The sequence below is a fragment of the Silurus meridionalis genome, chromosome 4 (genome assembly GCF_014805685.1).
Source record: "Silurus meridionalis isolate SWU-2019-XX chromosome 4, ASM1480568v1, whole genome shotgun sequence".
Lineage (NCBI taxonomy): Eukaryota > Metazoa > Chordata > Actinopteri > Siluriformes > Siluridae > Silurus > Silurus meridionalis.
In genome coordinates, this window is record NC_060887.1 from 15,578,740 (window position 1) to 15,596,169 (window position 17,430).

Below are 17,430 nucleotides of genomic sequence, written 5' to 3' on the forward strand. Positions count from 1 at the left end.
TTAAAAACTCAGAACAGAACCTTTTTCTGTTAATATCTTACTTGTTTCTTGAGTGACACTTGTGAATGCTCTTTTGTTTTAAGTTTACTTTTTATTGTAAAGCAAGTTGTAATCGGTTCATAATACAAGGTGTTTTATACAAAGTTTTATACAATATAGAGTGACATGGAGGGAGAGAGATTAATATGTTATGATAAAAGTGGCAGGCGGTCAGGGCCAGCAAAGCGTTCTCTGCTGGCCTAAACACTATCAGAAGCATTGACCTACATTTACTACCTAAATTCTAATATTTGTTCCATGACATTGTATTAATTTATTCCCAACTGTTTATTTTCTTCATCTTGTAGAGTTTCTCTTGGCTACACTGCTTCCAGTACGTGTATGTGGAGGTTAGATTTTTTGTCCAATCAGATTTCAGCCTCTATGTTCTGCCATGTCAATCTAATCCGCCCAGGGCCTGCAAAGTCTATACTGCTGGCCTTTTTACCATAGGTTCTTTAAAAAAATAGCTCTGTTTCTTTAACCAATCAGATTTTAAATTCACCTCACAGGGCTAGCTAGCTAGAACAGAAAAGTTCGACTGGTAAAACACGTCTGTAGCTCTGCAAATATGAATACATCTGAATTAGACTTTTTTATGCCTATGGAGGAAGACAAATTGATTTGGTCTCGGACATACGTAAAAAAAAAAAAAAAATTTCAAGAAAAGCTAGACATCGTGAGAAGAGGTCGGCCAACCCCGAAGCTAGCTCGCTTGTCTCAGCCCAGGAAAGGGTTTGTTCTCCACTTCCAGACCAGTGAATGTGAGCAGTACCACTGGCTTACAGCCTCTGAGGAGCGGTGCAAATTATGAGTATGCATCTCTGGTCAGTAGGTTGTATTTTATCAAAATATTAATGTTTTTGTCTTGTTATTAGACAAATATTGATTCTGAACTGCTCCAGATGATGTAGGTGCACAGTTGCGGTTGTAGTGTAGAGGTTTGGAGTTGTCTTAATGGGGTTACTTGCTTTAGTTAAACGGTATTCACCCTCCATCTGTGAAATGTCTCTCTGTAGTGCCACGCGTTGGTATATTGCGTTTTTGTATAGTATTGGTGGTTTCTATAATTGGGACGTGATAGTGGTGGTCTTAAGAGGTGGATTAAGTTGGGTCCGTCCCCACTGAAGTCCTAGGTACCAAATGCACGGCCTGCCACTGTATGATAATCATTTAATATAATATTTATATTTTACAATAAAATTATAATAATATATTATTAATATAATACCAATAATATAAATTATAATTAGTGTAAGTATTTGGAAATACCCAAGCGGGTGCCTTTGTTTGAGCGGTACGGTAAACAGATGACCAATCAGAGTACAGGATGGATCTCATGAATTTCATGATGATAATGAGAGCAATATGAAGTGGGTGATAAATAGATTGTTGTACCATACATAAATAAATGTACTGGTAGATTGTTGTACATGAAAATATGACATCCCCATAAAATAAGCCGCATCTTTTGAAGCAAAGATTAATACAAGACCCGGTCTTATTTTCAGGGAAACACAGTAGTACATTTTATTGTAAATGACTTTGTTAAAGGCTTAATATAAAAGGTGTTTTATTAATAATCGTTTGATTGCTTGACTGATTGATTGAATTACACTACATGGACAAATGTGTTTGGACACCTGGCCATACAATTCATGTTAGATTTAAGTCTGCTTGTGAAGATTTGAACTCATTCAGCTACAGGTGTGTTAGTAAAGTCGGGTACTGATGTAGGATGAGGAGGCCTGGTGTGCAGTTAGTGTTCCAATTATCCCAAAGGTGTTTAACAGGGGTGAGGTCAGAGCTCTGTAGAAGGCCATTAATGATCATCCACTACAAATCATGTAAAGCATATATTCATGGAGCTGGCATAGCATAGGTTTGGGTCTCCTAGTTCAAGTGAGGGGAAAATGCAATGCTACTGCATCCAAAGACATCGCTTATAATTGGTTGCTTCAACTACTGCAATAACAACCACATATGGCTGTAAAAGAAATTTTAATGCCCCAATACTTTTGTCCATATAGCTTTGAGCTGAGGCTGTACTTTTAGCTCCATCTAATGGACGAAAATATGTCAAGATCAAAATAAATAACACCAGAAGCCGATATAAATGGGCTGCATAAACTTCTGCAATAAACACACTACACCACAAATGTGTAAAATCAGTTTTAATCCGATCGATAGAAACGTGTCCGCAAAATCAAACGTCCACAAACTACAGAGAGCACGAGTGAAACATTAGTTCAAACGAGATCAAAATACTGTCATGAAAAAAAGAGCTGATTTTAAAAGATCACATGATACATTATATATTAACACTGATCAGCATACATACAACAATCAGTTCATCTTAAACCATTCAGGAAAAAAAAAAAATCATTCATATCAACAACATGTACATCTTACAGGACAAGGAAAGCCTGCTGTTAAAAAAACAAAAAAAAAAACAAATGATGAAAGCACCAACTCTTTTTGAGTTGAATGTGCTTTAATACCTTTAATCGTGGGCATTAAATTAAACCTTTAAATACACCAGGAACAATCAAAACCACAATTTCTGAAAAAGAAAAAAAAAAATTTTGAAAAATAAAGAACTTGAAAAGTGTCCTTATTAAAAAAATATTTTATTAACACGAGTCTGGAAATGTACTGAAGTGCAGATGAAACATCAACATTTATGCGTGGTCAGTTATCAGTCGTTCCTTCTTGAAACACAGAGTGCAAAACTTTCGAAATCTCGACTATTTTATTTTTCACAAAGTGATTTTCTTTTTGTCATTTTTCAGATGCTTTATGTTCAGATTTCTTGCTTGATGTTTATGAAATGGTGTGTATGACAAAAATCTACTTTCAATTTTTTCTAATTACATTTGAATGTATTTAAATAACATTTTCTGCATGTTCACAGCTCACATTGGAACTCATCATAGGAGCTACATTTGTTCGTGTTTAAGAATTTTCTTGTTATTTCAATTTAATACAAAATTAAATTACTGTAACTGTGTTCTTAGTTGTAGAGTAAGACCTTGAGACCTGACAGTGTATGTGTAAATACACACACACACACACACACACACACACACACGAAAGTTTGGAAGAGAAAGATGTGATATGTGGCAGAAAAAGAAAAAGAAGACTGGATCTAGGATTATAATAAAAAGTAAAGCCTGGTTTTACAGGATTATTAACAGCCAGGAGAGTTTGTTCACTCATTACTATAACTCAGTTTTTTTTTTTTGATCAAAATTAATTCTTAGTCTGATCTTAACTCATTGCAAATAGAGAAATCACTCATCCCTATATCAGATTCTTAATGCACAGAAGAATAAATACAGGATAAACAGAATATAGAATCTTAAATCTTAAAAATATGTCCAATCTGATCAATGATCATCTTTTTTAAATGAAAGAAAATCATTATAAATAAATCCAAGTCTGAGCCTAGATGAATTATTTATCATAAAACTGGTCTGAACTTAATCAACAAAATTAAGGAAAAATATTCCTGGAATACCATAAACTGGAGTAGTCTGATCCCAGATCACCTTGAACTGAATGTGCCTAATGCCAGACCACAATTGACCAGAGAAAAACAAAGGATTAAACACCATATAAGTGGAATTATAGAGATGGATACGATCCCAAATCTGATTTTGGGTCAAAAAAGGGAGAAGTCTAATTCTAATTTAAGATGAATAATTCAGGAAGTATTTGATCTTAGATGTGAACTCAAGTCACAGCCAAAGTCAGATCTACCATGTGTAATCTTGGATCAGTTTTCCTGTATTTCTTAAAAATGTCGTCTGAGAAACAGCAGGCAGATACACGACAAACATGCATTATGACTTTAAAAAGCAGGACACCGAAATGTTAAATCTGATCTCTTACAGTATGTGGAGTCTGATCTATTCATCATAAACCACAGACTAAAAAGTCCTGACAAACACATACACACACACACACACACACACACACACACACACACACACACACACACACACACACACACACACACACACACACACACACAAAACTGAGAAATCTTTTGTACTTATTATGTTTGTTTTGTTGAAAGGATAATTAAACATGCACATAGTATGAGAGAAGCCGTCAGTGTCCTGCTTGGTCTGATCACAGTATAGTGGAGCTCTAAGGCACAAGGGCAGGAGAAAATTGCCCCCTAGTGTCGGTGCAGAAATGAGAGATCGTTCAAAGCTTTAACAGTGTTTCAGCCCTAATTAGCAAAATAGTGAGGAGGATATTAACACAAGACACGTCATACGGCAAAATCTTTCCTGTCCGGGGTGAAGACACCAGATCAGAGGTTATGGAAGAATTGAAGAAGTGTGTATTATGAAAACACACACAAACACACACTTGTGTATCCAAGAAGAATGCATAAGTACTGTTAACAGTCTTGATTCCTAAAACAGGCGAAAACCCAAAGTGTTGTGGTCTCTCTCTCTCTGATGTTATATAAAAATAAAATCTTTATCTGCTTCCTCTCCAGAATCTGCCGATTTGCTGCTCTGGCTCGAGTCCTTGTCCTTCTCGGCAGATTTGTCCTTGACTTTTGACCCGCTTTCATCTGAGCTCTGCTGGTTTGAGCTTGAGGTTCTTCTTACTGCAGTCCAAAAAACGTGCCGGAGAAAATTATTAGCAAATAACAAATCTTATACAATTTACATAAAATAAAACAGCATTATCTTTATAACAGCAACTCTCAAACACTACAAAACTAATATCAATCATATGGTTTTATTCTAGATTTGATTAAAGTGTGTATTTTCAAAACATTAGTTTGGTGTTACTTTACACAAGAAAGTACACATCAATGTGTACATCGTAAGCAGTATATTCTTGTCAGGGTGCCCCCACTTAACACAGAGTTGACAAAAAAAGGCCAAGTACAAATACAGCACAATCATCACAAAGACAAAGAGTAATGTTCCAGCTAACACTGGGACACAAACCGTTAAAGCGCATCAAGTGTCCTTTTTGTTATCTGAAACAAGGTCAAAGATAAGTCTGATTAGTCAACAGGGACAGTGGAGTCATAGTGAATCAGACTTGTCTTTGACCTAATAAATGTTAAATGATTAGAACTAAAAATTGCTGAAATGGGGTATGAGAGGTGAAAGTTCAGAGATGAGAGATCTAACCAGGTCTGGAAAGGGACGTCCTGCGCTCTCGCTCGGTCTCTGCCTCCTCTGCGGTGTGTGCTGCTGTTTTCTCCAGCTCAGGCTCCAGTTTATATACGCTAGCATCTCCACCACTCATATCCACTGGGGAGAGGATCAGCGCTTGGTTTAGCCTTTACCCTCATTCATCAGATTATCTTGAGGTTTGATTTTTTTTCATTATTTAACCTTATTCTTACTTTCTTCTTCATTTATCAGATGCTCATTTGCCCTAATCAGACTTCCTTAATTTGACTCTCTTCAGCTCTTTATCATCTGATATTCAACCAGATATTGTCCCAAAGCAGATTTACAGAAACGAATAATTCTGAACATACATTTTTAAATGAATAAATTGGTCCCTATACATTAAACACGAGTGATCGATCCAATCCAATAGCAACAGCAGAATAGAAAAACTCCCCTGAGGTATGAGGAAGAAATCTTGAGAGGAACCAGACTTAAAAGTGAACTCATGCTCATCTGAGTGACACAGACTGTCTATTCATTATAGACAATTCATTTATTGTTGAGGTTATCAACTGTTCAATGATGGATACTTGAGGGTGTGGCAATTGTGGCCCAGAGTCATTGTAGCAAACTGTTTATATTAATTACAGTCCGAATTCACCTTCATGGTACTGGAGCTTAATCCTCCACAATGGTCTCTTGAATATGACTCTCTTTAGCTCTTAATCAGACTCTAATCCTGTAGGGTTTTGTAGTCTGTATGAGATGCTGATGGAGCTGTGGCAGATGGTAGATGTTATGAGTCAATTGACAAAACAAACATAGTGACTTGGGTGAAAACATGGGAAGACAGACGTGAAACAAACACATGAAAGCAACTGGGGAAAAAAAATGGACTACTACACTGTACTATAGCTACAGGTTTGTAATTAAGATTATTAATAATGTAATTAGTGTTCTACCTTCCTGAGTGGAGTTCTTGGAGCCTGGAGTGCTCTGTGGAGGATTTAAGGATCCGTCCTTGTCCCAGGGCACTTTCCGAAGTGCAGGTGGAACTTTCTGTCCTCCTCCAGAAGACTCTGAGCTTTCGTCTGGAGAAGAACCAGTGTAAAAACGTGAGAGTAATATATATAGCAATGCATATGCTGTACTTCATACAGCATGTGTGTGTAAATGATTTAGAGTGTACCCATGTTGCGTGTGCTGCTGCTGCGGGGTTTTTGTGGAAGTGCCGGTCGAGGGCCTAGGCTAGGTTTAGCACTCTGAATTGGAGGTTTGGGACTTGTTGGCGTTGGGCCTGACCCTCGGCTTCTCTGTGCTGGCTCGGGTTTAGCATCTCCACCAATCCGAGGAATCCTGTCAGGGAGAGTCACAGTACTGCTGACTTCCACCTTACTCTGACCTGGAGAACCACAGAGAGAGAGAGAGCTGTAACACATACAATAGAGTCTCACAACATTAACTCAAAGGTTTTTTAAATTATGAATAAACACATAAGAGATAAACTTAATTGGACTGCTTTATAAACTAAACATTGTAATTTTTTTTTTATCAAGCTAGTTCTGTAAAGCTGCTTTGGGACAATGTCCATTGAAGTGCTCTACAAATAAAACTGAATTGAATGCTTTAAGGTATTAACTTTCTAACCAGCACATCTGTGATAAGGCTAATCTGTAGTGTTTACCATATACTAACACCCTGCAGAATTTTTGGTTTTGTCCATCTTCACATATACGGTCCAAAATTTTAAATGCTATAAATAATATTAGATATAGATAGAGAATATCACTCCACAGACCCTTATTGACATACAATTTGTCATGGACATGAATTCACGATCAAATATATCAATGTTAAGCAACATTGTAATAAAGATTAAATGTAAATTGTTTTAATATGGACAACCGAGAAATCAAAAGTTCTGCACGCTGCTGGGCAGAGAATCTTCACCTGATGTAGGTCCGTCTGGCTTCTCTGGACTTGATGAGGAGTCAGAGATCTGGCATTAGAGGCGTAAATAAGAACATTAGAGAGTGATGTTATGACAAAACAACAAATATCCAGTGTTTTTCTATGTCTTTACACTGTCTATGTGTAAGACAGCAAAAAGCGAACTAGCTAATGTATTAGCATCACATTAGAAAATGCAGAAACTCAGTAGACAGTAACTCATTTTATAAAGCTTCCTGAAGGAACTTGGCTCCCAGAAAAAGGTGATCAATCCAGATACATTTCCAATAAACTCTCTCTGGCTCATTATAAAAGATCCTCCTGACATGATGCCAGATGGATGCACGGAGCTTTAGGTGAGCACAGTGAAATTTTTAGCTGACAAAGGCCTGGCAATCCACAGTCTCCTTCTATGTATTGATTTTTATGTAATGAAAAAATGCATTAAATATATTAAATGCATCCTGCCAATATTTGAGTGTTCCACTACATCTTCTACTTTAGCAATGCCATTAAATATTTTGCATGACTAGGGTGTACACGTGTTAATTTAACATCAACCCACTTTGTTTCATAGTGTTAGGACATTACAAATCTTTAATAAAATGCATGGTAATTAATTTGAATATAGACTGCAGTTCGGACGATAACTTCCAGATGGCGCCATGTTTTTTTTTTTTTCTTTTTTAAATGCAGTCCGTCTGGAAAGTATTCACAGCGCTTCACTTTTTCCACATTTTGCCATGTTAAAGCTTTATTCAAAATTGGATTAAGTTCTTAATTTTTATAATAAAAAAATATATATTTCATGTACACAAGTATTCAGAGCCTTTGCTCAATACTTTGTTGAAGCACCTTTGGCAACAATTACAGCCTTAAGTCTTGTTGAGTATGATTCTACAAGCTTGGAACATCTTTTTTTTCGGGTAGTTTCTCCCATTATTTTTTGTAGAACCTATAAATCCTATCAGGTTGTATGGGGCATGTCATTGCACAGCCATTTTCAGATCTTTCCAGAGGTGTTCAATCAGGATCAAGTCTGTGAATGTCTTTAAGTGCCCAGCCAGAGCCCAGAGTTTACCGTAGACACTCCTTTGTTATCTTGACTGTGTGCTTAGGGTCATTGCCCTGTTGGAAGATGAACTGTCGCCACAGTCTGAAGTCCAGAGCTGAAAAGTAGTTGGTATTGGCCAGGTGATCAGCAGTACCTGGTTTCCCCCAGACTTGACACTTGGTATTCAGGCCAAAGAGTTACATTTTTGTTTCTCATGGTCCGAGAGTCCTTCAGGTTCCTTTTAACAAGCTCCAGTGCTTTTTACTGAAGAGTAGCTTCTGTCTGGCCACTTGACCATACAGGCTTGATTGGTGGAGTGCTGCAGAAATGGTTGTTCGTCTGGAAGGTTCTCCTCTCTCCACAGAGAAACACTGGAGCTCTTTCAGAATGACCATAAGGTTCTTGGTCACCTCCCTGACTAAGGACCTCCCCCGATCGCTCAGTTTTGCCAGGACGGCCCGTTCTAGGAAAAGTCCTGATGGTTTCAAACTTCCTCCATTTACGAATGATGGAGGCTTCAATGCTGCAGAGATTTTTCTGTACCCTTTCCTGGATCTGTGCCTCAAGACAATCCTGTCTCAGGGTGTCTGAGTTTCATGGCAAAGGCTGTGAATACTTATTGTCAGGATTTTTTTTTTTTTTTAATAAATTTGCAAAAAAAAAAAATAAAAATAAAAAATTTATTTCACGTAGTCATTATAGGGTATTTTTGTAGAATTATACAGAATTATATAAAATGATTTAATGAATTTAATCCATATTGGAAAAAGTCTAACATAAAATGTGGAAAAAGTGAAGCGCTGTGAATATTTTCTGAAATCACTGTAAAAAAAAAAAAAAAAAAGCTCTAGTGTTTGCTCTAAATAAAAATTAACCAAACTATTAAGCAAAAGTGATGAATGTATAATATAAATACAGTAATTATTCTGCTAATTCAGGACCATTTATGACCTCATCACACCTTGGCTCTCTTCTCCTGCTTGGCCTTCATCTCAGCAAGCAGGCCAGAGCCCATCACCTGGACTCCATATTCTGGCGTCTTCAGTTCCTCAGAACGCTCTGAACTGCTGCTGCGCTCTGAACGTAATGACTGGGACTTGGCTTTAGGAGACAAGGGTTCATCTGCAGCTTGGGGAACTGGAGATAGTGGTGGCACTGAAGTGGAAATCTTCTCCTTGTCTTTCTCCTTGTCCTTTTCCCTGTCTTTCTCTTTGTCCTTCTCCTTGTCTTTGTCCTTCTCCTTGTCCTTGCCTGAACGGGATTTGATGAGGTTTAGAAAGCCCCCTTTGCGCATATCACGTTTCCTTTCAGCATCTAGGGAGTCTGAGGCTTTCAAAGACAGCTTCCTGATGTAGATAAGCAAGAGAAGATCAGTATAGAAAGAAAGAGAAAAGTAATAAAAAAACATGGCCGATAAAAAAAATGTAAATGGGAAAAACAAAAACAAAACAAAAACAAATTGAGGAAAAACCAATTTAAATTATTCATTCTTGCTTATATTCCTTCTAAAAACAAATGTACCTTCTGCATTTATATTGGTATGGAACTGCAGTTTTAAGAACTTGTGCATACTAAAACAATTTTTATCTAAGTTCAATTTGTTATCATGTTTCATCAGTGAACAAAGTACTGACTTGTCCATCTTGGTCACTTTCTTAGAGAAGAACTCATCCACACCCTCATCCACCCTTCCCATTAGGCCATTCTGTTCTCCATCCTGAGATGGCATTCTGCAGACCTGCTGTTAGGAAAAAGCAAAGAAAATGTCTTCCAAAGATTGCACTACAGAAATGCTTATATGACTTGACCAGATAATAACAATTTAATAATAAAAATAATGTATACATTTAATTTAATTTAATAAGAAATATACAAAACAAGTTGAAATAATTGGAAAAAAACATACAGGTTTAGAACTTGGATTTTTTTTTTGTTAACTAATTTAAGGGAAAATCAACCCAATCAAAAAGGTCAATAAACAAAAGAAATTCAAAAGCATAAGTGAGGTCACTCACAGGAACCTTGCTCGAATGGGTCTTTTTGTTCCTCTTGGGTCGTAATTTGGTGTAATGGTGGAGTTTCTTGGCTTCCTCGGATGGAAGCTCTCCTGCAACTGCTGGCGGCTTTTTGTCCAGTTTGGCAGTAGGTAAAGGGTCCTCGACATGGATTGGAACATTCTCAAGAGCCTTGTCCAGGTCAAACTCCATCTCTAATAAACAGGATGAACCAATGAAGAACCTCAGACCTGAACAGTTACTCTTTTCAATTAAAAACAACTGACCAATTCCTTTATCATTAAACAATTTATATATATATATATATATATATATATATATATATATATATATATATATATATATATGTATAAAAATAATGTTACATTACACACACACACAAAATTTCAAAACTACATGGCTCTGTGTGAAAAAGTAATAACTGGTTGGGCGCCTTAGCAGCAACAACTGCAATCAAGCGTTTGCGATAACTTGCAATGAGTCTGTTACAGCTCTGTGGAGGGATTTTGCTCCACTCATCTATGCAGAATTGTTGTAATTCAGTCACATTGGAGGGCTTTCGATCATTAACTGCTTTTTTAAGGTCACGCCACAGCATCTCAATAGGATTCGTGAGGACTTTGACTAGGCCACTCCAAAGTCTTCATTTTGTTTTCTTCAGCCATTCAGAGGTGGACTTTCTGGTGTGTTTTGGATTATTGTCCTGCTTCAGCTTGAGGTCATGAACAGATGGACATTCGCCTTCAGCATTTTTTGGTAAACATCAGAATTCATGGTTCCATTTATCATAGCAGGTCTTCCAGGTCCTGAAGCAGCAAAACAGCCCCAGACCGTCACACTACCACCACCATATTTTACTTATGGTATGATTTATTTTTTCTGAAATGCAGTGTTACTTTTACACCAGACGTAATGGGACACACACCTTCAAAAAAAAAGTAAAATTTTTGTCTCGTCAGTCCACAGAGTATTTCCCCCAAAAGTCTAGTGTATTATTAAGATGTTTTCTTGTAAAACAGAGACGAGCCTTTAGGTTTTTACTCAGCAGCTTTTTTTCCACTTGGAACTCTGCCATTTTTGCCCAGTCTCTTTCTTATGGTGGAGTCATGAACACTGACCTTAACTGAGGCAAGTGAGGCCTGCAGTTGTTTGGATGTTGTTGTGGGGTCTTTTGTGACCTCTCGTATGAGTCGTCGCTGTGCTCTTTGGGGTAATTTTGGTCGGCTGGCCACTCCTGGGAAGTTTCTCCACTGTTCCATGTTATTGTTATTTGTGAATACTGGCTCTCACTGTGGTTCACTGGAGTCCCGAAGCTTTAGAAACGGCTTTATAACCTTTTTCAGACTGATAGATCTCAATTACTTTATTTCTCATTTGTTTCTGAATTTCTTTGGATCTCGGCATGATGTCTCGCTTTTGAGGATCTTTTGGTCTACATCACTTTGTTCTATTTAAGAGATTTCTTGATTGTGAACAGGTGTGGCAGTAATCAAGCTCACCAAATGCTCTGGAGACAGGCCTCAGCATCCGGCTATGAATGCTCTTCCTTTTTGACTTTGGAGTCATCTAGGAAAAGTATAAAAAAAAAAAAAAAACAGTCAAGTTAATTAGTCAATTCCTAATTTTCAGTTCCCCAGTCCCCTAGATTTGTTGCATTTTCTGCTACAGGCTGTTAGCTTTCCTTGGATTACAAATATTCACAAATCATTGAGGCTCCTGAAAGAATCCCTAGAATACTGGACACCTATGAATGGAATACATACTGTATGCCATGGCACCTTAAAGCTATATTAAAATTGTCATTTCACCAATCACCATTTTTGAAAAAGTTGAAAAAACCTAGAAAACCCAGAAAAAAACAGAAACAGCAACTCAAAATCAAACCAGGTATTCAGGAGCTTTGAGGCAGGAACAACGCCTGCTTTACTAATATACTGCTCTAAATGGCTAAATACAAATGGGGCATGTCCTGTTTGATTCGAGCTTTTATGGATGTTGGAATATTTTTAAACTAAATATGTAGTTGCTATAATGCAGGTCTTTTGCATATTTTGTAGTGCTGAGGTTCTTTATTAAACTTCATAAAAATACAAAATAAATAAAACAAGTTGGCACAATCATTTTCCCTCTGGCTCAAACTGTCTTCATTATCAACCCACGAAGGAGAAAAGCGATAGAGTCCTCAAATAGGGAAAAGAGAGAAAGAGAGTGACTGTGAAAGAGAAAGAATGTTGTGAATGTGACTGGGAGGAGGCTCTGAACAACTCTGTGTGCTTCTTTGTGCTAGTAACTATAGCGAGGGGTGAGAGACATTCGCAGTGAGGAAAAGAAAGAAAGAGCATGAGTGGAAGAAAGAGGGATATATTGGGGGGCAGCTTGTACTTACACTGGTGCAGCACAAAGTCTCCATGAAGCAAATAATTAAGGGGTAAAAAAAGAAAAGCGGGAAGAGAAGAAAAGAGAAGAAAAGAGCAGAAAGAGAAGTAAAAAGCTCAGCTGTTCCAGAAATAAGAGAATTGCAGAATGAGAAAAAAAAGAAAAACAATGAAAATCAAACAAAAAAACTCAGAGTAGCTTATGCACATGAGCACCAAGGTCCTTTTCAAGAACTTAACCATCCATGGAGGGAAAATGTACACACAGGATGGACATATTCAGATTAAGACACCAACAGAAATGCTTTCCGAAATGTAAATGGTTTCGTTAGCTTTTTTTGAAATTATTAAAAAACTCCCTTTCGGCTTCTCCCATTAGGGGTCGCCACAGCGGACCATCCGCATGTTTGATTTGGCATGTTTTTACGCTGGATGCCCTTCCTAACGCAACCCTCCCAATTTATCCAGGCTTGGGACCGGCACTAAGGCTTGTGCAACCCAAATGGCTGGGGTTGGTTCCCTGACAGAGGATCGAACCCAGGCTGCAGCGGTGAGAGCGCCGCATCCTAACCAATAGACCACCAGGGAACCCTTGAAATTCATAAAAATTGTTCCAAAAAATCCAAAAAATGCTAACTATTTAAAAAACTAAACACTATCCCTACTCTAACTTTCTCAGTTCATAATAATTTCACGTTTTTGTTCATTTTAATGTTAATATTTACACCAAAAAAATATCTTCTCAGTGACACAAAAGCAGATATGAACATGTCTGCCCTGTTGCTATGTCTGACATCTATGCACTGCTGAAACAGCAATTGCAACAATGTAATTTGTTTAAGAGGATAGAAAGCTGCATGTAAAAGATGCACAATCACTTCTCATAGTTTACTCCAACTCATACATTATTTGCTAAATTAGATTTATTTTTATACAGTTTTTATAACTGTTGGGACTTGATCTTCAACCTTCTTGTCATGGAAAAAGAGTCTAAACCATGGAGCTACCACAAGGATAAAAGCTGAGCTTCTCACCATCCCTGATGGATAGAATGAACATGGGAAGAAAACAACAGAGAGCATGTTGGCCAATAAACATGATGTGACCAAAGACTGATACAAGAATTTACACAGTGGACCCAGGAGTTTTCTGGACCTCTCTAAATTTTAGTACATTTTACATTTACAGCATTTGGCAAACACCCTTATTCAGAGCAACGTACAATTATCTCATTCATACAACTGAACAGTTGATTGTTAAGGGCCTTGCTCAAGGGCCCAACAGTGGCAGCTTGGTGGTGGGATTTACCCTCAACCATCAGAATATTATATACTGAATTCTAAAATTCCTCTAATTAGTCAACTGGACTGTTTCAAAACAATCACCACCAGCTTCTGGAGCACCACTAGGAGATGAGACACTCACCATGCATGTCTCAAGATAATCCAGCCTCTCAGCTTCCAGCAGCTCCATGGTGTTCCGTTTGGAGGCTCTGACCTCGGAGACATCCATGTCCAGGGACTCCTGTTGTACAAGCGGGCGCCCTTTTCTCACTAGGTGCTCCGCCTGATGGGCCCAGAGAACATATAAGAACCCCTTTGGCAATACCCAACATTAATTTAAAGCATAAAGTGATACCACGTGGATGACATGCATACCACCACAATAATTTCAATGATTTGCTTACATAATACCAGTGGTGGACAGTAATGAATTAAATGTAATATGTTACTTTAATTAAGTAGCTTTTCGTGTATCTGTACTTTACATAAGTACTGTATTTCTTATTGGGGAGACTTTTACTTTTAACTTCACTACATTTCAAAGTCAAATATTTTAACTCAACTAAATTTTGCAAAATCAGTCACTCCTTTCTATTTATGAGCAGATAAAAACTTAACTGGTCCAATTACAATAGAGCACGTTCTGCTTTTAACTTTAAACAGCATCTTGCCCGGGAACGGCACAGGGAATCCATGAAAAAAAATAATAATAACTGGCTCATTTGCACAGTTGCTTTGATTATTAGATCACGTCACGGTAAATGAACCTGGTCAGGATTTGGAGTGTGCACCCACTGCCCAGAGAAGTTCCCTCACTTACACTCAGAAAGGAGAGGCGGGGGTTGGGTGATGTCACATCAATAAGGAGAGCTGAATCCAAATTCTAATTATGGATGACTTAAAAGTCTAAATGCTCAGGATCCCAATTCACTCATCTCATTACGATGATTGTATAAGCTAATGCATTTAATGAAATAGCCTAATAACTATATATCACTTAGGTTATGCTGTGTTGCACTTATTGATTTGGTACGTTTAATTGAGGTGATGTCATAAAGGATTTCTGTGATTGTACTGAAAAGGTCCTGAACTGAGTTCAGTAAGGAGAATCTCCAGTACAGCTTAAAGGCTAAGGATTTAAAAGACATATGATAAGGATATAGATGTTGTATGTATCTTATGGTTACATGTAGCCAAGGAGTTTATGGTTCCTGGTTCTAAGAGTTTGATCAATTGTGCACAATGACAAGTGTATTTAATTGTGCAATAAATGTATCAAGGGTAAAATTTATACATAAAAGGGAGCTTGCAGAAATGTCTGCAAATTTGTGGACTGCTCGGAGAATATGTCTTACTCATCCAGTGACTGAAGCTAAAGCAGAGAGGAGTTTTTTTTTAAGCTGAAACGAATCAATGGTGGAGACGTTGGTTCATTGCGTGGTTCACCCAGGGTGGCATTCAAGCTGGAACCGCCATTGTCGCTTGCTTGCCGAACATTATAGCCATAATAAATCATAGTATTTGGATACATAAGTACATTTAAAGGCAAATACTTTTGTATTTTTAATTAAGTTTAAAGGACCGCTTTTATTTTTACTGGAGTCATATTTTACGTACTGCATCTCTGCTTTTAGTACATGATGTGTACTTCGTCCACCACTGCATGTTACAACATTCTGCATTGTTAAATGCAACAATATATGAATAAAAAGCTTAACATCATACTTTAATACATAATTACAGACTTTTTTTAATCATTGGCGATACTATGGTATAAGCACTGGGACCCATACCTCCACAAAATCCACTCACCAGTGTACTCTGAGAACAAGAGAGAGCTTCCAAAATTTCATCCACAATTCGGTCGGAGAGAAATGAAGCCAGACTCAACTTCACTTCACTGCAAGACAAAAAAAAGAATATGTTAATTATGAAACACACATTCACATGTACATACCTTCCTAAGTACCAATGATCATGAAGTAAAAAGATTGCGTGATCTTTGGAGATATTTATTCACAGACCCCACAGTTAGGCAAAGATACAGTTCCATCACAAGGAATCATAATCCTTGTGCTACAATCATATCTGAGAGATGATGGCATACTAAAGGCTAGAAAAGTGAACAGTGCAACCTCGATACTCGCAACCTATATACGTCATAATTCTGCCTGAAAAAATTCTTAAAGAAAAAAAATTCTTAAAGAAAATATCAAACCAGATCATGTGAATGCCAGTTCTGGATAGTTTGGCTTTATTAAAAAAAATGAACAATGATGATATCAACAAAGAGCTAAAATATGCAAATTTGTTTTAATCTTTCTTTAATCTTTTCCCAAATCTAGTTATTGGCTCAAGAGCAAAATCCAACATGATGCTGACCAAAACAAAGAGGACCAGTGTATGTAATTTTTGTTTTATATTCTTCACAGATTTTTAGCATCTTCCTGAGCAGAGTATCTAACCTGATCTTGTTAATGATGTCAATGCCAGACTGCTCGAGCAGTGTGTTCTTGACGAAGCTTCGTGGAACGGTCATCTTTCCTGTCCCTGCCTGGATTAGCTCATGGCGCAGGTTGGGTTTCCGCATTACGTGAGGACAGAGACTCTCTGCCCTGTCCACCATTGACTCTAAAAGGCTCTGGAGATAAAGGTGGAGCAAAAAGATTTTGTGAAGTCTGGGAACATAGTGTTTAAAATATACAATAAAGGTAATGAGGAACATACACTAGCTTTATACAATCGCTAGTGAATACATTTGCTTTCCATGCAACAAATAAGAGCTACTGGATATGGGGGCTCTAGTTTATTAAACTGAGATTAACTTTCATTAAACAAATCAATACAAATTTCCCACATCAATCCATAAATTTAATTCAACAGTCTTTTATCACTTTCATCCCTATGCCAATTCTTCCATTTATTCTTATGCATGTCCATATGCCACTTATTTATGTCTATCCATTCATCAATCCATCTATCCCCATAAATCCTTGCATCAGTCCAACATCTACCCATCAACCATCTACCAATCAAATCGCATCTACATAATGTATTCAGCTATTCATTCTCTCCTATTGTTTCACAAATTCTTCAACCTATCCCAAAATCTATCCAAAAATCATGTGTCCCTCCAATAATTCATCCATCCATCAACCTGTTTATTAACACATTGATCAACATGTCAATCAACCAATCCTTTAGTTCAGCCATCCACCCATCCATCCATCCATCCATCCATCCATCCAACCATTCATTCATCCAGTTCTTCATCCCTTTATCCATTTAGTCATCTTCCAGAATCATATACTGAATCATAAATAAAAAAATTAAAATGCAGGGTTTATGCAGGTGCTTAGACATGTGTATAGTGTCTATAATGGAAACTGGTGTTATGCGATTAAAAAGCCAAAGCACAACTAAAACATATACAAAATATATTACTGTAAGCATTTAGATAAATATTATAAACATGTGAACCAAACAACCAAAACAAAACCAAAACAAAAAGATACAGTGGTTTGCAAAATGTACTACTTAAATTTTCATTTTGTCCCA

The 17,430-nt window shown here is 37.3% G+C and overlaps 1 protein-coding gene across 5 annotated transcripts in view; it reads right to left on the reverse strand.

Moving 5' to 3' along the window:
* Positions 1–2,198: 2,198 nt before the first annotated feature.
* Positions 2,199–17,430, reverse strand: part of LOC124384181 (F-actin-uncapping protein LRRC16A-like) — a 49,827-nt gene continuing 34,595 nt past the window's right edge. Inside the window, exons 27-39 of one of the 5 annotated variants that reach the window (XM_046846831.1) lie at positions 16,338–16,513; positions 15,685–15,772; positions 14,015–14,155; positions 11,714–11,780; positions 10,215–10,408; positions 9,834–9,940; positions 9,161–9,545; positions 7,146–7,194; positions 6,385–6,597; positions 6,158–6,286; positions 5,208–5,330; positions 5,019–5,050; positions 4,531–4,669 (exon numbers count right to left, since the gene is read on the reverse strand). In XM_046846831.1, coding sequence (XP_046702787.1) covers positions 5,031–5,050; positions 5,208–5,330; positions 6,158–6,286; positions 6,385–6,597; positions 7,146–7,194; positions 9,161–9,545; positions 9,834–9,940; positions 10,215–10,408; positions 11,714–11,780; positions 14,015–14,155; positions 15,685–15,772; positions 16,338–16,513 — 1,692 coding nt within the window. In that variant the 3' untranslated portion in view covers positions 4,531–4,669; positions 5,019–5,030. Of the gene's footprint in view, positions 4,670–5,018; positions 5,051–5,207; positions 5,331–5,548; positions 5,973–6,157; positions 6,287–6,384; positions 6,598–7,145; positions 7,195–9,160; positions 9,546–9,833; positions 9,941–10,214; positions 10,409–11,713; positions 11,781–14,014; positions 14,156–15,684; positions 15,773–16,337; positions 16,514–17,430 lie in introns of those variants that run through there. The other 4 variants (XM_046846829.1, XM_046846828.1, XM_046846830.1 and 1 more) reach the window with 4 other exon arrangements.